Source organism: Cucurbita maxima, unplaced genomic scaffold (assembly GCF_002738345.1).
Source record: "Cucurbita maxima cultivar Rimu unplaced genomic scaffold, Cmax_1.0 Cma_Scf00004, whole genome shotgun sequence".
NCBI lineage: Eukaryota > Viridiplantae > Streptophyta > Magnoliopsida > Cucurbitales > Cucurbitaceae > Cucurbita > Cucurbita maxima.
Genome location: NW_019272020.1, coordinates 3,338,125 through 3,364,198, shown reverse-complemented (window position 1 = coordinate 3,364,198; position 26,074 = coordinate 3,338,125). Strand labels below are relative to the sequence as shown.

General features: G+C 37.8%; 7 protein-coding genes, 1 non-coding gene and 1 pseudogene across 10 annotated transcripts in view; 3 read left to right on the top strand and 6 right to left on the bottom strand.

The window, feature by feature from the left end:
* The window catches only part of LOC111478507 (vegetative cell wall protein gp1-like), a 446,768-nt gene that overhangs the window by 232,480 nt on the left and 188,214 nt on the right, over positions 1 to 26,074 (bottom strand). The gene's annotated exons all lie outside the window — the stretch shown is intronic.
* LOC111478448 (cytochrome P450 CYP736A12-like) lies at positions 1,343 to 10,165 on the bottom strand. The gene is made up of 3 exons (XM_023122714.1): positions 9,296 to 10,165; positions 8,056 to 8,685; positions 1,343 to 1,589 (listed from the first exon to the last, which is right to left on the bottom strand). The coding sequence occupies exons 1-2, from the start codon at positions 10,163 to 10,165 to the stop codon at positions 8,074 to 8,076; spliced, it is 1,482 nt and encodes a 493-aa protein (XP_022978482.1). The 3' UTR covers positions 1,343 to 1,589; positions 8,056 to 8,073.
* On the bottom strand, positions 1,366 to 6,503 carry LOC111478445 (cytochrome P450 CYP736A12-like). Its single transcript, XM_023122710.1, has 3 exons — positions 5,634 to 6,503; positions 4,927 to 5,551; positions 1,366 to 1,597 (listed from the first exon to the last, which is right to left on the bottom strand). The coding sequence occupies exons 1-2, from the start codon at positions 6,501 to 6,503 to the stop codon at positions 4,937 to 4,939; spliced, it is 1,485 nt and encodes a 494-aa protein (XP_022978478.1). The 3' UTR covers positions 1,366 to 1,597; positions 4,927 to 4,936.
* LOC111478522 lies at positions 10,664 to 12,360 on the bottom strand (annotated as a pseudogene).
* On the bottom strand, positions 12,749 to 14,732 carry LOC111478444 (cytochrome P450 CYP736A12-like). Its single transcript, XM_023122708.1, has 2 exons — positions 13,812 to 14,732; positions 12,749 to 13,418 (listed from the first exon to the last, which is right to left on the bottom strand). Exons 1-2 carry the CDS (start codon positions 14,697 to 14,699, stop codon positions 12,804 to 12,806), a joined length of 1,503 nt encoding a protein of 500 aa, XP_022978476.1. The 5' UTR covers positions 14,700 to 14,732; the 3' UTR covers positions 12,749 to 12,803.
* On the top strand, positions 15,601 to 15,672 carry TRNAW-CCA. The gene has a single exon. It is a non-coding gene; the product is annotated as a tRNA-Trp (tRNA).
* Positions 15,763 to 17,873, top strand: LOC111478441 (pentatricopeptide repeat-containing protein At4g39620, chloroplastic). Its single transcript, XM_023122703.1, has 2 exons — positions 15,763 to 16,171; positions 16,485 to 17,873. Exons 1-2 carry the CDS (start codon positions 15,827 to 15,829, stop codon positions 17,676 to 17,678), a joined length of 1,539 nt encoding a protein of 512 aa, XP_022978471.1. The 5' UTR covers positions 15,763 to 15,826; the 3' UTR covers positions 17,679 to 17,873.
* LOC111478496 lies at positions 18,040 to 21,312 on the bottom strand. Its single transcript, XM_023122779.1, has 7 exons — positions 21,091 to 21,312; positions 20,769 to 20,970; positions 20,293 to 20,631; positions 20,136 to 20,182; positions 19,845 to 19,907; positions 18,466 to 18,598; positions 18,040 to 18,363 (listed from the first exon to the last, which is right to left on the bottom strand). Exons 2-7 carry the CDS (start codon positions 20,893 to 20,895, stop codon positions 18,347 to 18,349), a joined length of 726 nt encoding a protein of 241 aa, XP_022978547.1. The 5' UTR covers positions 20,896 to 20,970; positions 21,091 to 21,312; the 3' UTR covers positions 18,040 to 18,346.
* On the top strand, positions 21,415 to 26,008 carry LOC111478414 (pentatricopeptide repeat-containing protein At2g22070). Of its 3 annotated transcripts, none has more exons than XM_023122655.1 (3): positions 21,415 to 24,048; positions 24,747 to 25,550; positions 25,981 to 26,008. In XM_023122655.1, the coding sequence occupies exon 1, from the start codon at positions 21,620 to 21,622 to the stop codon at positions 23,966 to 23,968; it is 2,349 nt and encodes a 782-aa protein (XP_022978423.1). In that variant the 5' UTR covers positions 21,415 to 21,619; the 3' UTR covers positions 23,969 to 24,048; positions 24,747 to 25,550; positions 25,981 to 26,008. The 3 variants fall into 3 exon arrangements, with proteins under 3 accessions (XP_022978423.1, XP_022978424.1, XP_022978425.1); XM_023122657.1 differs by lacking the exon at positions 25,981 to 26,008 and having other exon boundaries at positions 21,620 to 21,708; positions 21,887 to 24,048; positions 24,747 to 24,924; XM_023122656.1 differs by lacking the exons at positions 24,747 to 25,550; positions 25,981 to 26,008 and adding an exon at positions 24,188 to 24,332 and having other exon boundaries at positions 21,416 to 24,048.

Genomic DNA, 26,074 nt, shown 5'->3' with positions numbered 1-26,074 from the left:
GTTGCTATTTAAATGTACATATATATAATTTAATTCAAAACGTGATGAATGAGTATGAATGATAAAAAGAAAAACCGGTAATTTAATAGCAACCATATGTGATTTTACCTATGTTGATAGAACCCTATTGACAAATCAATTTATTGATGGTCCAATTTGGTTTGGACACCCACAATTGCGTATCCACTCAGCCCAACCGACCACTGTCAGTCCTTTCATTCAGTGTTCACGTTTTCCGGTAGCTGATTCGTGGTGGAAGGGTGTTGGCAACCAACATTGTCAGCTGTTGTCGCCATCGTCGGAAGCATGCCGTTTTTCACATGGCGCACCAATTCTTGAACATGTTTATATCAAGTACTCAACACAACTTCAAACTATGAATTATGGGTAAATTTAATCATATTAATAGGTCGGTCGCATTTAAACTTTTGTGTTAATTTTAAAATTACTTTTCCAACTCTGAGACTGAATTTGTGCCGTCCAAGCTTGCCCACCACTAGTCGATATTGTTTTTTTTGGACTTTTTCTTTCGTACTTTCCCTCAAGTTAAAACGACTCTACTATAGAGAGGCACACCCTTATAAATGGTGTTTCATTCTCTTCCCAACCGATATGGGACATCACACCTTAAGTAGAGTTTGCAATAATTTATATATTCTCTTATAACCTATGGATATAAATTTGAGATACTTTTTGGAGGGAGGAGGTAAGAGTGTGCACACTTAATCACGAAATTTCTATAATTGACTTCATGTTTGATTTACCGAAAATGAGAGTGTACCTTATTGGTATAAGTAATGACTTTAAGTTCTTTTAAACCATTCTTAGTATCATATTTTCATTCAAATGTGATATTAGTTCATTCATGTACTCCTTCTTTACTTAAGTGTCATTTAAGATTTTTAGTTTTTGTCTTTGAACGAGTGGCTACATGACACTTGTTATCTTAATAGACCCATCTTTCGACAATGAACTTTATCGCTTGATGACACCAACAAGTGTTGCGGAGGGTTACAATTATATTATAAAAAGAATAGGTCATGACCCTCACATTGAGAAAAAGTACGATTATGACACAATCTAGGAGCATTTGGCTATTTTGCTCGAGAATTGGCTCAATCTTTCAAGGTTGGCATTTATTCATTTGGGGGTGAGCGTTTAACCAAAAGAAGTATAGGCGACACAAAAACGAGCCAATTTGGGGCTGTCGATCTATGAAGGACGAAGGATGGATTGCTCATTGCTTAGAGTTGGGGTCTAATGTTCACTCAAAAATCTCTTTCGTGGGGGTATGGATGCTATTGATTGTACAACCATCGAGAGACGTGTGTAGAACCAACAATACAATGGTGGATCCCAACACGGTTTGTATTCACTTACCCAACTTGTTTATTGGCACACGTAACATGTCTTCGTACAATGATGACTTATGCCCCACCAAATACACAAAGGGTTATGAGTTATGACTCTTGATCAAATACACAAAAGTTTTCTTTTGACACATTGATTGTGACCCAACGAAAGCTGTGCTCTTTCGACATGTATAGGCTGATAACATCATAACCAACTTAGTTATTCGAATAAGTTATGTATAATTGTTAGTGAAAGAGGGATTGATTGAATGATAAGATTGATTGAATTTTGAAGAGCAAGAATGCTCTATATATATACTGAGAATACAAAGAGATATCTGACAAATCTATCTAGAAATCAGGAAATCTGGTAACAAACCAGTAAACAAATTAAATCAAAGCAAAATCTAATCAAATTAAATCAAATAAAAACAAATCGACTCTTAACTATCATAAAAATAAATTGACTCCTAACTATCAGAAGATTTAACCAAATACAACAATATAAACAAACATTAATCTTTAACACTTCTCCTGGTTTAGATGCTGCAAACTCTAAGTTTTTTTTTTTGAAATTTTCAAACTTGCTAAGTGGCAGAGGTTTGGTAAGGAGATCTGCAATTTGATCTTCAGATTTGCAATAGCAAAGAGTCTCATCACCACTCTTTTGAACTTCTCGAACAAAGAATAACTTGATGTTGAAATGCTTAGTTTTTCAATGAAAAACTGGATTATTGGAGATTGCAATAGCAGCTTGGTTATCAACTAGTATCTCAGTGCTGTGTTTTTGCTCCAAGTTTAGATCCACGAGAATTTTCCTTAACTAGAGAGCTTGATTAACTGCGGCTATTGTAGCTATCAATTCTACCTCAGCAGTGGATTGAGCTACAGTTTCCTGCTTTCTTGAGCACCAGAGAACATGCCTGATCCGAGGAAAAAACAGTAACCAGATGTACTCTTCATGTCATCGATTGAGCCACCCCAATCACTGTCAGAGAAACCAATTAGCTTCATTTCCTTGTGCTTTAAGAACTTCACTCCATAATTCCAGGTCCCTTTGATGTATCTGATAACTCTCTTTGCAGCTTTCATGTGAGTCTCATTGGGACAATGCATAAATCTAGAGAGAATACTTACAACATTTACGATATCAGGTCTGGTTGTTGTTAAGTACATCAGGCACCCTACCAAGCTTCGGAACTCAGCTTCAATAACTTTGGCAGAACCATCATCTTTGACCAGCTTCTCCTTTTGATTCATAGGAGTATTCATTGCTTTGCAATCCTCCATCTGAAATTTTTTAAGTATCTCCTTTGCATACTTTCTTTGGCAAATGAACACTTCATCTTGGGTTTGCTTGATCTCAATGCCAAGGAAAAATGACATCAGACCAAGGTCTGTTATTTCGAAGATTTTTTTCATTTCCAGTTTGAACTTGTTAATTTGCTTAGGATTGCTTTCTATAATTAATAAGTCATCTACATACAGAGAAATGACTAAAGTATTTGTACCTTTATGCTTGACATACAGTGTGAATTCAGATTGACTTTTCTGAAAGCCAAGACCAACCAAATGATCATCAATTTTACTGTACCATGCTCGCGGAGCCTGTTTAAGACCGTATAAAGCCCTTCTCAGCAAGTAGACTTTATCTTCATTGCCTCTGCTCACAAAACCTTCCGGTTGCTCGACAAAAATTTCTTCTTGCAAGACTCCATTTAAGAACGCAGATTTAACATCTAACTGGAATACTTTCCAACTCTTTTGAGCAGCAATAACAAGCAACAATCTTACTGTATCAAGCCTAGCAACTGGTGCAAATGTTTCTGAATAGTCAACTCCAAAAACTTGTGCATATCCCTTCACAACAAGTCTTGCTGTGTATTTGTTAACTGAACCATCAGGATTTAGCTTTGTTCTGAATACTCATCTTACTCCAATTATCTTTCTGTTTAGAGGTCGATCAACCAACTTCCATGTTTTGTTTTTCTCGATCATCAAAAGCTCCTCCTGCATTGCAGCCATCCAATGTTGGCTGTTTTTTGCATCATGAAACCCTGCAGGCTCACAAATAGCTACATTTCACCTTTGATAAATATCAGACAGTAACCTTGTACCTCTCACAGGTGCATCATCAACCAAATCATCTTGTTGTTCATCTTCAGACTCTTCTTGTCGTTCATCTTCAGATTCTTCTAACATGCTACCAAAGGATAAATTGTTTGGTGCATTAGAAATTTGATTCACCTTTGTCAGCCTCTTCCCAATTCCATTGCTCATTTTCAGCAAAATGAACATCTTGGCTCACAATAACTCAACTAGTGTGAGGTTGAAAAACTCTATAAGCTTTGGATATAGTGCTATGCCCAACAAATATCCCAGCTTCTGCCTTTTTGTCAAGCTTATCACGCTTGACCTGTGGAATGTAAGTGAAGCAAAGACACCCAAATACTTTAAGGAACTTTAAAGAAGGTTTGTAACCATACCAAGCTTCAAATGGTGTCAGGTCCTTCACAGCTTTTGTTGAAATTCGATTTTGCAAGTACACAGCAGTGTTTGCTGCTTCTCCCCAAAAACATTTTGGAAGATCCTTCTCATGAAGCATGCATCTCGTCATCTCCATTATGAATCTATTCCTCCTATCACTAACGCCATTCTGTTGAGGAGTGTATGGTGCTGTCAACTGATGTTCAATTCTAGCCTCTTCACAAAACCTGTTAAAAGTTTCTGAAGTGTACTCCTTACCATTATCTGATCTTACCGTCTTAATCAAGCATATACTTTCATTCTCAACTCTGGCCTTGAATTTCCAAAATACACCTGCAACTTCTGACTTTTGCTTCATAAAGAAGATTCAACACATTCTTGTTAGATCATCAATAAAAATAATGTAATAAAGATTACCATTTAATGATGGTGTTCGCTGAGGACCACAAAGATCAGTATGAACCAGCTGTAGGTTTTTCGAAGCTCTCCATTCCTTTGCTGTTTTGAGGGACATTATTCGCATGAAGATCATTTGAGATACAACGGTAAATAGGCAAGCTTTCACCTTTGATTTCCTTGTCTTCTTTTCCTTCTGTAATTTGATTTGTGCGATTTGTGCTACAGTAGGATTTGTTGGAAGCGGAGGGACCTCATAATCCTCTTCTATTGCTTCCCAAAGATCCAAGGCCTCCAAATAAGTCTCCATACAAACTGCCCACATTTGATAATTGTCTCTATCGAAGATTGGTGGTGCAACAACAGAAAAACTGAATTCTCCTTCCATCTTGATCTCACAGATCCCTTAAGAAGATAGCTCTGATACCAATTGTTAGTGAAAGAGGGATTTATTGAATGGTTGACGAGAAGATTGATAAATTTTGAAGAGAAAGAATGCTTTATATAGAGAGAGAATACAAAGAGATATCTAGAAAATCTACCTAGAAATCAAGAAATCTGATAACAAAAAAGTAAACAAATTAAATCAAAACAAAATCTAATCAAATCAAGAGTAAATCAAATAAAAACAAATAGACTCCTAACTATCAAATATAGCAATCTAAACAAACACTAATCTTTAACAATAATTATATAACTTGTTAGTTGTTTAGGCGATAAATAGGAGTAACCATAAGATCTACTGATTTGGGACAAGTTAATCCAAATTTTTCAGTCATATCCAATTCATCAGGCGACATGCCATTTGGAAGCTCCCAATCAAAGCAATGCACAAGTTGGGCTATCACTAAACGAACTATTGTTAGGCCCAGTTGCAGTCCAGGACAACCTCTTCGACCCGATCCAAAGGGAATCAATTCAAAATCTCTCCCTCTCATCTCTATTTGACTACCAATAAACCTCTCAGGAAAGAATTTTTCTGGGTCAATCCAAACATCAGGGTCTCTTCCGATTGCCCATCCATTCACTATTATGCGTGATTTCTTAGGAATATGGAAGCCATTAATAGCGCAGTCTTCGAGAGACTCGTGTGGAATTAATAAAGGAGCTGGTGGATGTAGCCTGAAAATTTCCTTAACGACCATGTCCAAGTATTCTAATTGGTCCAAGTCGGATTCTTCAACCTTCTTATCAAAACCCACCACCTTCTCTAATTCATCTTGCATTTTCTTCATCACGTGTGGATGCCTGATGAGCTCGGGTATCGCCCATCCGATGGTAGTAGATGAAGTGTCCATTGCGGCAACTAACATATCCTAAAAAATAGTGTCCAAAAGTATTCATGAATCATATCTCCATAATAATTATAAACAATATTAACGTGTAAAGTATACTTACAAGAATTATAGCTTTAATGTTCGATCGTTCGATCTGATACTCGGTTTCTTTGGAGTTCATGATGTCCAACATGACATCCACAAAATCTTTGGTCTTATTTTCATGCTTGGATTCAAGATGGTCGTCAACAATCCTCTCAAGGAACCCATCAAATATCTTACTAATAGCTTTTGAGCGACGGTCCAACCCTTGAAGATCAAGCGCTGCAATTTGAGGAATAAAATCTCCCATGTTGGGAGTAGCTGCTAAATGCATGGCCTCTTGTATGACGGACTTGAAACCCCTCTCATCGAACTCTTGGTCAGCATATTTCTTTCCAAACACCATCAGACATGTCATATCCGTGATGACACCACAAACTTTGGAGCTAAGATTCACAACGGCACGATTCTTTGCAGCATCTCGAAGATAGTCAACCAACAAACCAAGCTCTTCCCTTCTCATTGATCTAAAAGAGTTGACTTTGACATTGCTCAGCAATTCAAGTGTGCACATCTTACGCATATTACGCCAATATGAGCCATACGGAGCAAACGCCAAGTTCTTTTGACCGTATGACATGTACTTGGAAGCTTGAACAAAGGGGCGACTAGCAAAGACAATATCATGGGTTTTGAGGAAGAGCTCGGCAGCTTGAGGAGAGGAGACAACGATGGTGGGCACAAGGCCGAGCCTCATGTACATAATGGATCCATATTTTTGAGATAAGGCTCGAAGGTCTCTATGGGGAAGCTTTCCCAACAAATGAAGGCTACCCAAAATTGGAAGCCCTCTAGGACCAGGAGGCAATTGGTTGGGACCTCTATGCAGCCATGATGTGAAGAAAAGAGCTATACCAAGCAATGCAATAGCTAGCAAAATCCAAGCCATAATCTCATAGCAAGTGTAGAAGGGTTGTGGAGATGTGGGTTGTTTAAAAAGCTGAAATGCCGTCCTTGTGATGAACACAAAGCTGAAGCTTGTCCCGTTTTGAAAATCAGTGATATCATATCTGCCAGAGATCCACTCTTGGGATGCTGAATTGGGATATGGGATTGAGATCCATTCGACTTTTGTGTTATTTTCTGTTTGTTTCCTACAAGTAGAGCGTGGGACCAATCTGCTTGCATTGAATGTTTGTTGTTTTGTTTCATATAAAGTCAAGAGATGATAAGGGTGGGCCACTTGAATTATGCAAATGCATTGGGAACATCAATAATCAATTTTTTAATAAAAATATATTTAAATTTATAGTATTAATTGTTAGTTTAAACTTTTGCGTAGTGTGTTAATAATAACCTTAAACCGTCTTGTATGAACGGACATTTCAACGTAGCCTTTAACAAGGGAGAGGTTTTCGATCCTAAGTGTTTCGTACCTCTCTCTCCAAACGGAGTGAGATTTCCATATCTTTACAAAGAGTGCGTTTTTTCTCTCCAACCGTTGCGAGATTGTGGAATCTCACAATCCAATCCTTTGGGAGCCTAACATCCTCGTTGACACACTGTAAAGTCTCCAACCGATATGAGATTGTGAGATCTCATAATTTACCTCCTTGAGCCCAGATAGCATATCGCCTAGTGTCCTCTACAGCTAACAGATATGGTTCTTTTTGTGCTTTCTCTTTCAGGCTTTTGCTCAAGGTTTCTTAAAAGGTAGAGAGAGATTTTCATATCCTTATAAAAAACAATTCATCCCCTCTTTGGGGTCTAATGTTTCTATATCATTGAGACTCGTTCCTCTCTCTAATTAATGTGGAATCTCACACCACTGTTAAAAGATATTGTTCGCTTTCGCGTTACTATCCCCTCACAATCCCCTCACAATTTTAAAATGCACCTAGTAGGGAGGGATTTACACACATTTATAAGGAGTATTTCGTTCTTACACTAAATAAGAAACCATCTCACGTCAATTAACTCCAGAACTGGCTTGTGCAGTGAAGCCAGTTCTGGAGTTAAACAAGGAATTAGATTTAGTTTTTATTTGATTTACTATTGATTTGATTAGATTTTGTTTTAATTTAATTTGTTTACTCGTTTGTTACCAAACTTCCTGATTTCTGGGTAGATTTTCTAGATATCTCTTTATATTGTATATATATATATATAGAGCATTCGATAAATCCCTCTTTCACTAACATTAGGTTTCATCTACTCCCTCGTATGTTCAATATTATGTGCAATTTCCTAAGGGTATGGATGCTATTAATTGTACAACCTTCGAGAGACTTGTGTAGAACCAATAATAGAACGGTGGGTCTCGACAGACTTTGAATGCATCTGAGCAAGTTGTTTATTGGCATATGTAATGTCTTTATGCAATTGATGTCTTATGTTTATTGCTCACCTTCCCATACAGCACAAGGACTTGAGTCACTCATTGATTGTGACCCAACCAAAGCTGAGCTATTACACATTACAAGCTGATAAATAAGTTATATGTATAATTATATAGCTTGTTAGTTGTTTAGGCGATAAATAGGAGTAACCATAAGATCTTCGGCCCTCGGACAAGTTAATCCAAATTCTTCTGTCATATCCAATTCCATAGGTAACATGTTTGGAAGCTCCCAATCAAAACAATGCACAAGTTGAGCTACCACCAAACGAACCATTGTTAGACCTAGTTGCATTCCAGGACAACCTCTTCGACCCGATCCGAAAGGAATCAATTGAAAATCTCTCCCTTTCACATCTAGTTGACTACCCATAAACCTTTCGGGAAAGAATTTCTCTGGTTCAATCCAAATGTTAGGGTCTCTTCCGATTGCCCATCCATTCACTATTATGCGTGATTTCTTCGGAATATGGAAGCCATTAACAACGCAGTCTTCAAGAGACTCGTGCGGAACTAATATTGGAGCGGGTGGATGTAGCCTGAGAATTTCCTTAACAACCATGTCCAAGTATTCTAATTGATCCAAGTCGGATTCTTCAACCTTCTTATCAAAACCCACCACCTTTTCTAATTCATCTTGCATTTTCTTCATCACATGTGGATGCCTGATGAGCTCGGGTATCGCCCATCCGATGGTAGTGGCTGAAGTGTCCATTCCGGCAACTAGCATATCCTAAAAATAGTATCAAAATAATTATAATCAAGAACGGAAATCTTTAAGGAGGCATGCTAATAAAATTTTAGAACTAACTTCATGATATAACAGATTTCATGTGAGATCCCACATCGGTGGGAGAAAAGATCGAACCATACTTTATAAGACCATGGAAACATCTCTCTAACAGACTATCAAACGCATTTTAAAATTTTTGAGGGAAAACCCATGAGAAAAATTTCCAAGAGGACAATATGGAGTAGCGGCAGGCTTGAACTGTTACAAATAGTACCGGACAATGTGTCAGAAAAGACGCTGGCTCAGAAGGGAGTGAATTGTGAGATCCCATATCGGTTGGGTAAGAGCACGAATATTCTTTAAGACGATATGAAATACTCTCTCTATCAAACACATTTCAAAAACTTTGAGAGGGAAGCTTTAAAGAATATGAAAACCTGTCCCTACCAACAACAATTTGAAAACTTTGAGAAGACCATTCCTAATTGCGGTAGACTTGAGCTAATTCCATAATTTATCCAAAAATAATCAGAAAAGCATGATGCTGTCCCATACCCTTAGTTTAAGTATTAATATCAGTAAAGCATGAATGCATAGAAAGTATACTTACAATAAGTATAGCTTTAACGTTAGACCGTTGGATCTGATACTCAGTTTGTTGGGAGTTCATGATGTCCAACATGACATCCACAAAATCTTTGGTCTTATTTTCATGCTTGGATTCAAGATGGTCGTCAATAATCTTCTCAAGGAACCCATCAAATATCTTACTAACAGCTTTTGAGCGGCGGTCCAACCCTTGAAGATCAAGTGCTGCAATTTGAGGAATAAAATCTCCCATGTTAGGAGTAGCTACTAACTGCAACCCCTCTTGTATCACAGACTTGAAACCCCTCTCATCGAACTCTTGGTCAGCATATTTCTTTCCAAACACCATCAGACATGTCATATCCGTGATGACACCACAAACTTTGGAGCTAAGATTCACAACGGCACGATTCTTTGCAGCATCTCGAAGATAGTCAACCAACAAACCAAGCTCTTCCCTTCTCATTGATCTAAAAGAGTTGACTTTGACATTGCTTAGCAATTCAAGGGTGCACATTTTACGCATATTACGCCAATATGAGCCATACGGAGCAAACCCCAAATTCTTTTGACCGTATGATATATACTTAGAAGCCAGAAGAAATGGGCGACTAGCGAACACTGAGTCGTAGGTTTTGAGGAAGAGCTCGGCAGCTTGAGGAGAAGAGACAACGATGGTGGACACAAGGCCGAGCCTCATGTACATAATGGACCCATATTTTTGAGATAAGGCTCGAAGGTCTCTATGAGGAAGCTTTCCCAACAAATGAAGGCTACCCAAAATTGGAAACCCCCTAGGACCCGGCGGCAATTGGTTGGGACCTCTATGCAGCCATGATCTCCAGAGAAGAGCTACACCAACCAATGCAACAGCTAGCAGAATCCAAGCCATAAGGAGATCATACCCAAATGTAGAAGGCTTTTGAAGATCTCGCCGTCAAGCATGTCACGTCTTTATATCAGATCCGACGGTTTCAAAGCAGATCTATTGATATAATAATACGTGTCCATGATATCTGGCGTTAGATGGGAAACTCTTATCTAGAGAGATCCTTACATCGGATAATTTTGATTTTTTTTAGAGAGCTACATAAAAAAATTAAATCCAAATCCATTCCAACCTATATTCTAAAAATTGAAACCCAATTACAAATTAAAATTAAAATTAAATAAATATATTTTACCCAAAGAATTTAAGGCTATGGAAATTTTAATATAATTGTTGAATAAATTAGTCTCAAAGAATATAGATAATTTTTTTTAATGTAATTTTAATATTTTAAAAGTACCAAGTATAATGTAACATTCATTGCATTACTTTATTTAGTACTCAAATACATGGGAAGCTCTCCATGTACAAATTATACTTAATACTTTCTTGCATAATTGACAAATCCCATAATGTCCTTTAACCTCTTTGGCTCTCCGGGTAAGATTATCACCGACCAAATTCATTAGTCTTGCAGACAGTACGTAGGAGTAGTCATGATATTGTGAGCTAAATGACAGCTTAAACCAAACTTTTCTGTCATATCTAATCCATCTGGTTGCATATCATTTGGAAGCTTCCCATCAAAACAATGCACGAGCTGAGCCAATGCTAAATGAACCGTGACTAAACCTATTTGTATTCTAGGACAACCCCTTCTACCAAATCCAATTGAAAGTAGTTGAAAATCTCTTTCTTTCACATCCACCCGATTGCCAATAAAACTTTAAGGAAAGAGTTTTTGTGCATCAATCCAAACACTTGGGTCTCGTCCAATCGCCCATACATTTATTATTGTACGCGACTTTTTAGGAATGTAGAAGTCATTAACTACTAAATCTTTTGACAGACTCACGTGGAATGGGTAATGGACTTGGAGGATGTAACCTAAAAGTCTCTTTTAACTATCATATCTAAGTATTCCAAGTGATCTAAGTCTAAGTATTAGAAGTGATCCAAGTCTGCTTCTTCACCATTCTATTCAAACCCACTAACTTTTTGTAATTCATCTTGCATTTTCTTCATTGTTTGTGGATGTCTAATGAGCTCAGCTAGTGCCCATTCAATGGTGGTGGCTGATGTCTCCACTCCCCCAAGAAGCATGTCATAAAAATAATGTATGATTAGGAGAAAATATCAACAAATTATTAAAGAATTATAAAAATAAAATCAAAGCTATGAAGTACGAATGCTACTAGTATTATGGCTTTGATGGTGGATGGATCAATTTGATACTCGGTTGCTTGAGAGCCCATAATGTCCAACATGACATCCACCAAATCTTTGGTATCATTGTTGTTGGATTCAAGGTGTTCATCTAGGATCTTTTCAAAGAACGTATCACATACTTTATGAACGGATCTTGCACCACGGATGAATCCTTGAAGATCAAGAAAGGGATGAAGTCCCCCAAGTTAAAAGCTCCAGCTAAATGGAAGATCTCTTGAATCATCCACTTAAACCCCATCTCATCAAGTTCTTTATCTTCAAATCTTCTCCCTAAGATCATAAGAGATGCCATGTTTGCAGTGAGGGAATAGATTTTAGAACTAAGATTTACAACCATGCCACTCTTTGCAGCGTCACGAAGTTGGTGGATCGTGAACCCGAGCTCTTGCCTTCTCATGGATTGGAGACAATTGGCTTTGTGGTTGCTAAGCAACTCGAGTATGCACACTTTGCGCATGTTGCGCCAATAAGGACCATATTTAGCAAATGCAATGGTCTTTTGGCTAAAAGATACGTTCTTGAAAACCTCATTAGGTGCCCGACTTGCAAAAACAAGGTCATGGGTTTTCAAAAACAGCTCGGCGGCTTCAGGGGAAGACACGACAATGGTGTTAACAAGGCCTAGTTTCATGTGCATGATGGGTCCATATGTTTGAGACAAGGAATGAAGATCTCTGTGGGGAAGCTTTCCCAGCAAATGAAGGGAACCCAAAATGGAAACCCTTTGGGATCAGGTGGTAGTTTCTTGCTTTTGTTCCTCCCCATCCATGCCCAAAAGAGAAGCACAAGAGCAAACATGATAATAATGATCCAAATCCAAGCCATTTTGGGGATGAGTGGAGATCAATCTCTAAAGCTACCAAAAGTTAGCTTATAAACTGGAAATGTGGAGGATGAAATTACAAGTTTTTTCGGTCCATAATAAATGAGAGCTTTGTTATGTATTTATTGTTGTCACCAAATAACTAAATTATACTAAATTATACTGATACATAATCGTTGTAGAATTAATTTTAATAATGAAATCTAATAAATGCAGATTAATTATACGATTTAATGATTTTTTTTTTATAAAAATCTGTCCGTTGAACTGTTTGCAAAAGTAATTAATATATGGTTTATTTTTGAAACTTTAATCAATCTTTTAATTTAAGTAAGATTATATATAAAAGGTTAAAACGAAAACAAAGTTTCCCTTGCCAATATTACCCTTTATTGCCCGTTGTTATTTTTTTTTTATTTCTATAAATTTTTATTCGAAATATAAAAATTCTTTTACATAATTGGATTTAGCACGGAAGAAAGAGTAAATTCAAATGTGAAGACGATAAATAGGAACTACTATAAGATCTTGAGCTCTAGGACAAGTTAAGCCAAATTCTTCTGTCATGTCTAATTCATCTACAGACATATCATTCGAAAGCTTCCAATGAAAACAATGCACAAGTTGAGCTACCACCAAATGAGTCACCGTCAAACCCAGTTGCATTCCCGGGCAACCTCTTCGACCAGCTCCAAATGGAATTAATTGAAAATGTCTCCCTCTTACATCTACTTGGCTACCATTAAACCTCTCGGGATAGAACTTTTCTGGATTAGCCCAAGAACTTGGATTTCGTCCAATGGCCCATGCATTCAGTATTACACGTGATTTTTTTGGGATAAAATAATCATCAATGATGCAATCTTGAAGAGATTCATGAGGAACTAATAATGGAACGGGTGGATACAACCTAAGAATCTCTTTGATGACCATATCCAAATATTCCAAGTGAATTAGATCTGATTCTTCTACCATTCTATCCAAGCCAACCACATGTTCTAGTTCATCTTGCACTTTCATCATTACATCTGGATGCCTAATGAGCTCAGGTAGTGCCCATCCAATTACTGTGGCTGACGTGTCCATTGCAGCACCAAGTATATCCTATTAAAAAAACAGAAAAAACATATAAAACATAAATGAGTTCAAATCTCTCCCTTCCCACCATTATGGCTGGGAAAGATATTCTACACTTTAATTGGTTACGTATTTATGTCAATGCATTTGTTAGGGAGAGGTTTTCGACGTGAGATTTCACAATTCACTCTCTTGGTGTCAGCATTCTTGCTGACACACCATCCTGTGTCTGGCTCTGATACTATTTGTAACAGTCCAAACCCACCGTTAGCTATTGACTGTTTTGACCCGTTATGTATCGCCACGAGTTTCATGGTTTTAAAATGTGTCTGCTAGGGAGAGTTTTCTTCTCCCTTCAATCAAGGTGAGATCTCACCGAAACTAAAAGCTAAAGAAGGAGAGGGAGAAAAAAAAACTCACCAATATTATTGCTTTGACGCTAGATCGATCGATCCGATATTCAGTATCTTCGGAGCCAATTAAATCCAACATGAAATCTAAAAAGTCTTTGGTTCTTTTTTCACCTAAGGACCTGGACTTGAGATGCTCATCAATAATTCTCTCAAAGAAACCATCAAACACTTGGCTGACGATTTTCATCCGACGGGTCAGCCCTTGAAGATCAAAGGTTGCAATAAAAGGAATAAAATCACCCAAGTTAGGAGCAGCAACTAATTGCATCACCTCTTGGATCATAGCCTTGAAGCCCCTATCATCAAGCTCTTCATCACCAAATTTCCTCCCAAAAACCATCAAACAAGTCATGTCTGTGCTTAGAGACACAATTTTAGAGCTAAGATCAACAGCAACACCATCATTTGCAGCCTTTTTTAGATACTCAATCACCAACCCAATCTCTTCCTTTCTCATGGACTTGAAAGAGTTAATCTTTTGGGTACTAAGCAATTCAAGTGTACACATTTTACGCACGTTGCGCCAATATGAACCATACTGAGCAAAAATCAAGTTCTTTTGGCCGTAAGATAAGAACTTAGAGACCATAGTGAGTGGTCTACTTGCAAAAACAAGGTCGTGGGTTTTCAAAAAGAGCTCTGCGGCTTCAGCGGAAGACACAACGGTGGTGTTTACAAGACCCAATTTCATGTGCATGATGGGACCATATTTTTGAGACAATCGATGAAGATCTCTGTGAGGGAACTGTTTCAGCAAATTGAGGCTGCCAATAATTGGAAACCCTTTTGGGCCAGGAGGCAATTTCTTGCCCTTGCTCTTGATGTTGAATCGCCATGTTTGAAAGAGGTAATGGGAAAGAAGAAGCAGAGCAAGTGTGGCCCAAATCCAAGCCATGGCATGCACCTCTTCTCAGATGATGATGATGATATTGAGAATGAGCTTAATTATTATGAATTGACCTACTACTTTTATAGATGCTGGTTTTTACAACCTTCAATAATGACGGCATTTATTTATACTTTAATGCCACCAACAACTTTCTAAATCTGAGCTGTTTGGTTATTCAAAAAGTCTAATATCCCATCTCTACAGATTTCAACCATGGAATCGAAGATTTGAAATTACGAGATTTTCATGAGACTTCTTGTGAAATCATACCTTAGTTGGAGATAGAAATAAAACATTGTTTATAAAAGTAACTTTTTAAAATCTTGGAACAAGAGACATTATCCACTGGTTGGGGTTGTAGGCTTGGGCTGTTTTTTTTTTTTTTTTTTTGTGTTAATTATATTATATTATTCAGCTACTGATTTTAAATATATAATTATGGATTGTCCAGATTGGGTGGTGTAAGTTTGAAATTGGAAAGAAATCTTCCTTCTAAAAAGAATATTTAAAAAAAGAAATGGACAGAAATGTTCAGAAGTAGAACACAAAATAAGAAGCAAATAATTATTTAGAATTATTTGTTCATACTTTGACAGATCATTATATTATTCATTTAAAAATATTTTGTGGGCTGGTCTAATTTGGATTGCTTTATTAGACTTTTTAATTAAATTGGAAATTCAATTGCCAAAAGGGATGGAAAGAGAAAAAGTGGGATTATATAAAATTAAATTGCTAAAAGAAGATTATATAAAATTAATGTTTAATAACTGAATGACTTATAAGTTTAATAAAGTTTTGTTTAATTTTATTAGGTATTTAAATCAGATTTTAGGATATATAATTAGTGTTTTGAAAGTTAATAATATAATTAAATAAAATAAGTACTCAACTTTTATCAGCAAGTGGATCCGTGGCGCAATGGTAGCGCGTCTGACTCCAGATCAGAAGGTTGCGTGTTCGATTCACGTCGGGTTCAAAACTTCTTTTTTTTCTTTAAAATTTCTTTTTTGTTCTTTCAATTTTTCCAACCCCATTTTTGTTACTTCTACTAAATCGTTCTTAAACTTGATCGGATTTTGGATTTTGGATTTTGCTATCCTTTCCCCGTCGAAGACGAAGCTTAACATACAATGCCCCTTTCTTTTTCTCTGCAATTTTCTCCCTCGTTCACTCCATTTTCTTCTTCTTCCCGAAATTTCCAACGCTCCCAGACATGGCTTCCACTCCCATTGTCTCTGAGGAGAGCCGTTTCGACCCGAGTGGTCTGTATTTCAACTCGACCCAAAAGGAAATCTGGGGCTAAGACTGACAGGTCGGAGGCTGAAGAACTGGTTCGCGGTGTAATCAGAAAGTTCAGCGATAAAGAACCATTGCTCAAGACACTGGACAAGTACGTCCGTGTTATGAGAACTGAGCATTGTTTTCTTCTATTTGAAGAATTAGGGAAAAAGGATAAATGGCTTCAGTGCCTCGAGGTTCGCTCTTCTTCTTTTGAACTCTGAATTAGGGCCTCTGGGTGTTGATTTTTCTAACTTCTATAGCTGCCTGTTAAGTGTTGATAGATGGGTAATGGTGAAAATGCTCACAGACAGAGTTGATTGAATTTGAAAGCGAGGATATGAATTTTCAATTTGTGAACTATACACTTCCTTGTAAAATATAGGAAATGAATGGAATTTGTAATGTAGTTCAAGCTCTATTTGGCATGGATGAACAATGGAGAGTCTAAATTTTTCTGGGTGAAGCTAAAAAGGCAAAGAAATTCTTATTGATGTATTTCATTTTCAGGTCTTCAGATGGATGCAGAAACAACGCTGGTATATTGCTGACAATGGGGTTTATTCTAAACTGATATCCATTATGGGAAAGAAGGGCCAAATTCGGATGGCTATGTGGCTCTTTTCTGAGATGCGAAATAGTGGGTGTCGACCTGATACTTCTGTCTACAATGCACTTATCACAGCGCACCTTCATTCTAAGGACAAAGCCAAGGCTTTGGTTAAAGTCCTTTGGTACTTTGAGAAGATGAAGGGAATGGAACGGTGTAAGCCAAATGTTGTTACTTACAACATTCTTACCAGAGCTTTTGCTCAAGCTGGAAAAGTGGATCAAGTTAATGCCTTGTTTAAAGATCTTGATGAGAGCATTGTTTCAGCTGATATATATACATATAATGGAGTGATGGATGCATATGGGAAAAATGGGATGATCAAAGAGATGGAAACGATGCTTGCTCGTATGAAAAGTAATGAAATCAAACCAGATATCATATCCTTTAACTTGTTGATTGATTCATATGGGAAGAAACAGCTATTTGACAAGATGGAACAGGTGTTCAAGAGTTTATTACGATCGAAGGAGAGGCCAACGCTACCTACATTCAATTCGATGATCACAAACTATGGGAAGGCACGACTTAGAGAGAGAGCTGAAGAAGTTTTTAGGAAGATGAAGGGTATGGGATATGATCCAAGCTATGTCACTTGTGAAAGTCTAATCATGATGTATGGTCACTGTGACTGTGTTTCTAAGGCTAGAGAAATCTTTGATGGAATGGTTAATTCTGGGAAGGCGGTGAGAGTCTCGACCCTCAATGCCATGCTTGATGTTTACTGCATGAACGGTTTGCCCATGGAAGCCGATTTGCTTTTCGAGAGTGCGAGTAGTATGAGGGTGTTTCCAGATTCAACAACATACAAACTTCTGTATAAAGCTTACACCAAAGCTGATGCGAAGGAACTTGTGGAGAAGCTCTTGAAGAACATGGACAAAGCTGGCATCATTCCAAATAAGAGATTCTTCCTCGATGCTTTGGGAACTGTTGGATCTTCACCAGAAAAACCAGAACCTGCAAGTACTGGAACAGGTTCAAGACACTCAGAAAGTAGTGTGGAAAACCCAATATCTTCAAGAAATAGAAGAGGTTCAAGAAAATTGGAAAGTAGTGTGAAAAACCATACTCCAGAGTTAGGCTTAGCTTAAGAAGTTTTGTAGTCGGTCTTCATTCATAAGGAGCTTCTTGACTTCCCCACATTGGAGAAAGGTGCTGCAATTCAAAAAAGTTACAGGAATGCGGAATGTTAACAAGAAGTCAAAATTTTGTATATATGCTCATTTCTTATCTCATAAAATTGGGATATATGGATTTGTGGGATATATAAATTAATTCAGTGATCATCAGGGAGCCTTCTCGCCCATCTGATCCATTTTTTTTGCTTCATAAGCTATTTGAAACTGTTTCAGTGATCACAGAAAATGTCTGGAAATAAAGACCAGTCTTGCGATGCAAGATTCTCAACGTAAATTTCCTCTAACTTTGAGATGTTAGAATTCTGAAGGGAAATTAATCGAGTAAAAGCTGATTTAGCCTTTGATTCACCTTTGATCAATATCAACATCAAGGTTCACAACAAATATTCATACACAAAAATCTAGTGGAGCTATTGTGCGTTTGTTCATGCTCGTTCCCTCGAGTAAAAGCACTCAAATTCTTAGTTAAACACAAGGAGTAGCTTTTAATAAGCAGTAATCAAAAGGGTAGATACATGGCAAGTAGCTTGATAGAACGACCGGTGGAACGATGCCCAGGACGATTGCATTTGAAGTTTTTCTTTAATTGACAAGCAGTCAAGTGGCCTTGAATCAGCAAATCAATCCTCTTCTGATTCTGCACATTAATTTGTCTATTAGAAAATTTTAGAAGCATGATAAACATATATACCCACCAACTTATTTGGCCTACTCGTTAACATTTCCAAATTGTACATACCATGGATTGCTTCCATGTTGTATTCCCTGTAAACGCCAAGTGGGGATCCATGGATAGATACAATCACCTCCCCCGGCTTTGGCAGCCTTCGGGTTTTTGGCGTCATTCCAATAGACAATCTTTGGTTACTTGCCTATAGAACGAGAATTAGTTAGCTTATTGTAGAATACACTAAAAGAAAGGCAAACTAGACTTAAGAAACAGTTATCTAACACATTAATCTTTTCCTAAAAAGATAGAAAACTTTATTTAAACAATTCCCCAAACAACGTTACCAAATGTAAACCATGTTTTTTAATTACAGCCTTACTAATCTTTGTACTAGGAAGTCATCTTTGCAGCTTCCTTCCATGGGATCAAGATTTTCCACGCTTTTTCTAAATTTCAATGCGTCAATATATATATATATATATATATATATATATATTTTTTAATCTATAACTAAAACTTGTAATGATAATAATAACTTGAAATGAGACCAGCACTTCCATCAATCCCTTGCAATCGAATCACACTGTAGTGATTATTTGTTACGTACAAAATTATACTTCAATGAGAAATTATCAATAATTGCCTCCCAATAACCTTTTTGTATCTTTGTCCTGCAATTGATTTTTCACCTCCAGTTGATAACTTTGATCAGATGATAGCAGAGTACATTTAAGAATATGAACAACCTTTATCATGGTATCGATATCCATAGGAACATTTCCACTGAAAACTCAGCTAAAATCCGACGTTCAATGACTAATATTTTCAAATAGCATTCTTTTGTAAAACCAATACCAGTAATAAATATCATTTACATTTTACCGATGAGTATACGAAGTACAAGTCCTATCGAGGTGAGTTTGTGAGCTTCAACTATACCCAACAGGAAAATCGTCTGAACCTATTATAATTGGCTATCAAAAATACTTGCAGGATATTAAATCTTACGTAGCTAAGATGGCCACTATGTGTTGAACTCATTTTCTCTAAGCCGTTTACACTATTTATATAGTGGACCTTGTTAACCACCAAGTCTAGTATAACCGATGGTCAGCAACAAGATTCCAACTCATTACCAAGACAAAGACATCGTGTATCCAAACTTATTGAAGTTCAATATTAAGCTAGATAATTGTTTATAATTAGTTTATACACACAAGTTCGCTTAGACACCCTTAATTATTTGAAACAAAACATCAATAATTGATTGCAGACACGCTACCACTACAGTAATTCTATTCCTTTGACCCGGAACGTATATGTGCCTAAATAATTTGAGTCAAGAGAACCACCAAATATTGAAAAAATGGCATAACAGACAATTATAGAATATTAACATGAAACGGCTAACTTAATAAGCGATGTGCAAAAACAATGAAGATACGAACCCCAGGAGTTTGGAGAAGGTCTGGCATGCCAAGCACCATGTTATCTGAGGGTTCCTCCAAAACCTAAAAAGCAAGAATTGTCAATAAATATATCAGTCAATACCAAAGCGTACACGGTTTTATTTCTCGTGAAGACGAGTAAGGCATTCTTCCACAAAACAATAACATGAAACAAAAGATATAGACAAACTAAATCATACTTTGTGAGCTCACAAGGTATCACTCATTCTAATGGTCTAAATTTAAGAATTTCTAGCAAACATTTAAGATATCAAATGTAAAATTACTTACGAAGTTCGGAATTTGCAGGTTCTCAACATTGAAAGGATTTGTTTTCACTGCCACCAGTAGAGAAAGAAGATGAGTTACAGCAATGAAACATCACAGAAAGGTGTACTTACCAATTAGTTTTACGCATCAAAATCCAAAATCCAAAATCTACAGATACCTGATTTACTGGAAAATTCAAATCCATTAAAAGAGCGAATTCCGGCAGAGCAGTTAGGGTAAGCTGTGGACAGGCGATGCAGGAGAGAAGCATGTATATCTATTCCATCAGCTGGATTAGTGTGTAATTCATCCTCTGTATCCTTCCATTGCACTTCAATTTCTCCTTGTTCGCCTCGCCTCGAAATGGACAAGCTTGGAAGTTTTTCTACAAAAAATTGCAATAGAGGAGTTTGCAATTGCTCTTTGTTGAAATACGAACGCAGCAACCGCAATTCAGTAATCAAACGCTCGATTTCCACATCCCGAATGGCACGGATTGCAGTAGCATGCCGTTCAACTAAACATAAACAATGGCGAAAGCAGCGCAACAATTATGTTAAATCCTCGGACAATTTTAACAGAAAATTTTTTCTTCCTTAAATCAAGTTCCGGCTTCCGGAAAAAGAATCGGAATTACTGCGAATTTCAACATACCATCCTCGTCGGACACCAATGATGCTTGATCCTCACTTTTTAGCTCATTCGCTGATCCATCCTTTGCTTCTCGAACAGGTGAAGGGCTGGACTTCTTAACTGACTTCTTCGCCTTTCGCCTTGCCATTTCAGCAACCAGTCTTTCTAGGCTTTACTGGACTACTCACGTTGCAGCATTCTCAAACGAATCCGCACTTTGTCACTAGATTTTCATAAATGAAAATAATACGAAGACTTTCAAACCCTAAATGTTGTGCATAGTGTAATTAATTGAAGTTCGCAGTGGTAATGGCATAAATAAACACAAATGAAAGTCAATAACCTGAATTTCTAACAATTGGTTTCCAAGACTTTAGGAAATCTAACCACCGGAGACAGGAATGAATGGATTAAACTACGCCGGTGAACTGCTGCGAAATCTCTCTCTCCTCCTTTTCAGCTCCGGCGGAGGGGCAGTGTTGAGATGCGGGGAAGATTGGGCGGGGAAAGAAGCTAGTTTGAAACTGAATAATGCCGCTGACGGTATGAGAATGGCGCGGGTTGGATATTACAGATGTGCCTAAAATGGGCCGTTGAGCCCAGAAAGTGGGGCTAAAATGGGAGAATATTTGAGTCTTTCAAACCCCCAATTTCTAAAACTTTTTGAACTAAGTGTCATTCGACTCATACCAGGCAGTGGCTATGCCACACCATTTCGCTCATTTTGACACGCATCCTCAGTAGCTTCGAAAGCAAAGCACCTGACGCCTCGGTCTCCCACCAATTTGGGTATCTTTTGAAATTGATGGCTAGAAATTCATGGCGAGGTTAAACATTGGGGTTGTCTTTCGTCTCTGGATTAATCTTCAATTATGGAAGTTGCTCATGCACCCACTTCTTCTGACTTCTTTGCACATATCCTGCAAACAAGCGTCAGAATCAGAGACCCATTTGCCGGAAGGTCAGTTCACTCTCAAATAATCAAGAAAGGCCTTCATCTTGGCGTGTACTTGATAAATAATCTTATGACCTTCTATACTAAAACTGGGTCAGTTAGGGATGCCCACGATGTGTTCGATGAAATGCCCATTAAGTCAACATTCTCATGGAACACTTTGATCTCTGCGTATGCTAAACAGGGAAATTTCAATGCGTCGCGTCGCCTTCTGTATGAAATGCCTGATTGCGACCCCGTTTCTTGGACTGCGATCATCGTGGGTTACAATCAATTCGGTCTATTTGATAATGCGATTGGAATGTTTGCGAAGATGATATCCGAGAGAGTCCCGCCTTCTCAATTCACGGTCAGTAATGTTCTTTCTTCCTGCGCGGCAAATCAAGCTTTGGACATTGGTAGGAAGATTCATTCATTTGTTGTCAAACTCGGACTTGGCAGCCACGCTTCTGTTGCAACTTCCCTGCTGAATATGTACGCAAAATGTGGAGATCCGGTTATAGCGAAAGTTGTTTTTGATAGGATGACGCTGAAGAACATTTCAACGTGGAATGCTTTGATTTCATTGTACATGCAATCTGGGCAGATTAACCTTGCTGCTTCACAGTTCGAGAAAATGCCTGACCGAGATATAGTTTCTTGGAATTCGATGATTTCAGGTTATAATCAGATAGGGTATGATCTTGAAGCACTGAATATCTTCTCGAAGATGTTGTATGAATCTTCTTTAAAGCCAGATAAGTTCACCTTGGCAAGCGTTTTATCAGCTTGTGCCAATCTTGAGAAGCTGAATATTGGAAAACAGATACATGCTTATATTCTAAGAACAGAAACTGAAACTTCTGAAGCAGTAGGCAATGCTTTGATATCAATGTATGCAAAGTCAGGTGGGGTAGAAATAGCTAGACTGATTATTGAGCATAACAGGACTTCAAATCTAAACATTATAGCGTTTACTTCCCTACTCGATGGATATACCAAGCTTGGAGATGTTAAACCAGCCAGAGAGATATTTAACAAATTAAGAGATCGTGATGTGATAGCATGGACAGCTATGATTGTTGGTTATGTGCAAAACGGGTTATGGAACGAAGCGTTGGAACTGTTTCGGTCGATGATTAACGAAGGCCCTGAGCCAAATAGTTATACCCTGGCGAGCATGCTGAGTGTAAGTTCAAGTTTGGCTAGTTTGGAGCATGGAAAACAAATCCATGCCAGAGCCATAAAAGCAGGAGAATCTTCAACAGCTTCTGTTACTAATGCCTTGATAGCCATGTATGCTAAAGCAGGAAGCATCAATATAGCCAAAAGAGTTTTTGATCTTACTAGCGGGAAGAAGGAAACTGTGTCCTGGACATCAATGATCATGGCTCTGGCGCAGCATGGCTTTGGAGAAGAAGCCATCAGCCTGTTTGAGAGGATGCTCTCAGTTGGTATGAAACCTGACCATATCACTTATGTAGGAGTTCTCTCTGCTTGTACACACGTGGGATTAATAGAACAAGGTCGAAATTACTATAATCTGATGACTGAAGTACATAAAATTGTACCTTCTCTAAGTCATTATGCATGTATGATCGATCTTTATGGACGAGCTGGATTGCTTCAAGAAGCATACCAATTCATTGAAAGCATGCCTATAGAGCCAGATAATATAGCTTGGGGATCGCTACTAGCATCTTGTAAGATCCATAAAAATGCAGATTTGGCGAAAGTTGCAGCGGAAAGACTGCTTCATATTGATCCTGGAAATAGCGGCGCTTACTCAGCTCTTGCTAATGTGTATTCAGCTTGCGGGAAATGGGAAAACGCTGCCAAAACTAGAAAGCTGATGAAGGATAGAGGAGTGAAGAAAGATAAGGGATTTAGTTGGATTCATATTAAGAACAAAGTTCATGCATTTGGAGTTGAAGACGTTATTCATCCACAGAAATATGAAATCTATAAGTTGATGGATGAGATTTGGGAGGACATCAAAAAGATGGGGTTCATCCCAGACACTGAATCAGTGCTTCATGACCTTGAAGAAGAGGTGAAGGAGCAGATTCTGAGATATCACAGTGAGAAACTTGCTATAGCATTTGGTCTTCTGAGTACACCAGAGAACACTGTGCTGAGGATTATGAAGAACCTTAGAGTTTGTAATGACTGCCATTCTGCTATAAAGTTCATCTCCAAGCTTGTAGGAAGGGAAATCATTGTGAGAGATGCTACTCGATTTCACCATTTTAAGGATGGCGCCTGTTCTTGTCGGGACTATTGGTAGCCGTAATCTTAGAGATTTCATCCACAAACGAATACTAGTTGATATGACAAAAACACACACACCAAGCATGAGAAAACCAGGTACGTTCTTCCTCTGTTGCTCGTTTCAAAGTTTGGTTTCATTTTAGAACTCTCCCTAAATCAGCCATACAAATTAGCATATTCTCTCCGTTTTTTTTTTTTTTTTTTTTTTTAAACATAAGTTCTACCTTGACTGCAGAACATCCATTGCTGAAACCAGTAGTGGGTTCATCTCAAAAGATAGCTACCATGGATTTTCATGGTTCATCTCTAAATTCTTAACTAACTAACGTGTTTTTCCTTCAAACTTTTAAAATTTGAATCACAGCCTGCCTACATTTATTTACATTTATATCAAAACTGTTGTCTGGTAGTGTTGTGTGATTTAAAACCGTGAGATTTTATCTGTCGCATAATCTGTTGAAGTGAAAGGGAAGGAAGCATTCCTTATAGGGGTGTGGAAATCTCATCCTTGCAAAGATTTTTTAAAACATACTTAACGTGCGAAAGTGAGTGGTGGATAATATTCATTAGCTGTTGGCTTGGACGGTTACAAAAATAATGAATTTACAATGAAAACTAAAAAACTGTAAATTTGAATTAAAATTAAGATCCATAAATTAAAAGTAGCTAATAATTTTATTTTCTATTTTTTCTAGATTATAGTGATTTGTATATCCCATTGGAAAGGGGAAAATGCATAGAAGTCCGTTCTTTTTTATATGACACATCATATTTATATATTTATGATCTTGTAGGACCAGTATTACACATCATTAATGGTTATGAACGGGAGTTGTCATCCTTCCAAGAAGAACACGGATAATTGGGCCAGGAATGGGCCTGGGTTAGGAAAGGCCCATACCACGGCCTTGCTGCAAATATAATCTCATCGGGTTTTTTGTTAAATTAATTAGATCCTTTCATTATTATTAATTTATTATCGACGACGTCTTGTTTTTATTTTATTTTATTTTATGATTTGAATATTTTTGGTCTGAAGATAGAGTTGTTGAGATGCTTAAAGTTGGAAGGCATATTAAATTTAAAACATAGTTTAAAAGAGGGGGAAAGACGACGGAGACTTTAGGGAAAAAGACAATTTTCGTTGGAGGAAGGGTGGTATGTAATAAATGGAAAAGGCCGTTGCTGAAAAAGTAAAAAATCAAAAATGAAAGGACCAAAGGGAAAATTGATGAGAAGAGTTATCCGAACCCACACCTGTCCATTGAGACTCATTGGGCAGCTTAAAACGCGGACTTTTTTACAAGAGTACGACGCTGCCCGATCTGCCCGATACCGGTCTGGAAAATTACGGGCAGTCGGTCTCCAGTAATCGCTCTCGCTTCTCTCACTTCCCACCTCACCCCCTCAGCCCACCCTACCCTTCCCTCCCACCCTTCTCTGAGAGCCGCCGATAATTCTATATCTTCGGTTCTCTGTGTCTTTTCAATCTCGATCGGACGGTCCAGAATGAACGTTGCTTCTTGTGCTTCTTTTCTGTGATTTTGGATCGCGGTACGTCCAGATCTACAATCTCCCTGCTCTGATCTGTCTTCTCGGTACGCTTTACTCTCAATTCTTTGTTGTTTTTTTTCCTGTATCTGTATCTGTTTTGTTTCCTCTATTTGAGCTCGGTCTCTTCTTGTTTTCTGCTTTTTGCTTCATCTTGCTTGTTTTCGTCAGTCTGCTAGTGTTTCGAGGTCGTTTGTGGACGATTTAACTGAATTTTCTCTGGTTTATGGTCGTTTTACTATGAACATAGAGTTTAATTTCTCGTACATCTATGGTTTTTTGTCACTTTTGTGCTGGATTTACCGTTGACTGTATGGACTCTGGAATTTTCGCTTCACTGAAAGTCGACGCGTCTTTGCTCTCAAGAGGATGCGTCAGAAATTTTCCTCTGCTCTTTTTTTTCTTTTTATAAAAAAGGTATTTGAATATTTCCTAAAATGAGCCTTTTTGGATTTATTGCCCATGGTCAAACCCCAGGATAGGCGGTAGAAACTACCAACTCAACGCGGTAGGAAGCTGGTTGAGAGACTGAGAGACAGAATTTCCGGTGGAGTTGGTGTTTTGTCATAAT

Coding starts and splice junctions, on each gene's coding strand:
- LOC111478445 (XM_023122710.1), bottom strand. CDS start 6,503: ATGGCTTGGATTTTGCTAGCTATTGCATTGCTTGGTATAGCTCTTTTC. Junction 5,552..5,633: donor ACATTAAAGCTATAATTCTT/GTAAGTATACTT, acceptor ACTATTTTTTAG/GATATGTTAGTTGCCGCAAT.
- LOC111478448 (XM_023122714.1), bottom strand. CDS start 10,165: ATGGCTTGGATTCTGCTAGCTGTTGCATTGGTTGGTGTAGCTCTTCTC. Junction 8,686..9,295: donor ACGTTAAAGCTATACTTATT/GTAAGTATACTT, acceptor TACTATTTTTAG/GATATGCTAGTTGCCGGAAT.
- LOC111478444 (XM_023122708.1), bottom strand. CDS start 14,699: ATGGCTTGGATTTGGGCCACACTTGCTCTGCTTCTTCTTTCCCATTAC. Junction 13,419..13,811: donor GCGTCAAAGCAATAATATTG/GTGAGTTTTTTT, acceptor TTTTTTTAATAG/GATATACTTGGTGCTGCAAT.
- LOC111478441 (XM_023122703.1), top strand. CDS start 15,827: ATGCCCCTTTCTTTTTCTCTGCAATTTTCTCCCTCGTTCACTCCATTT. Junction 16,172..16,484: donor AATGGCTTCAGTGCCTCGAG/GTTCGCTCTTCT, acceptor TTTCATTTTCAG/GTCTTCAGATGGATGCAGAA.
- LOC111478496 (XM_023122779.1), bottom strand. CDS start 20,895: ATGGCAAGGCGAAAGGCGAAGAAGTCAGTTAAGAAGTCCAGCCCTTCA. Junction 19,908..20,135: donor ACCTGCAAATTCCGAACTTC/GTAAGTAATTTT, acceptor CTTGCTTTTTAG/GTTTTGGAGGAACCCTCAGA. Junction 18,599..19,844: donor ACCTTCTCCAAACTCCTGGG/GTTCGTATCTTC, acceptor CTCGTTCTATAG/GCAAGTAACCAAAGATTGTC.
- LOC111478414 (XM_023122655.1), top strand. CDS start 21,620: ATGGAAGTTGCTCATGCACCCACTTCTTCTGACTTCTTTGCACATATC.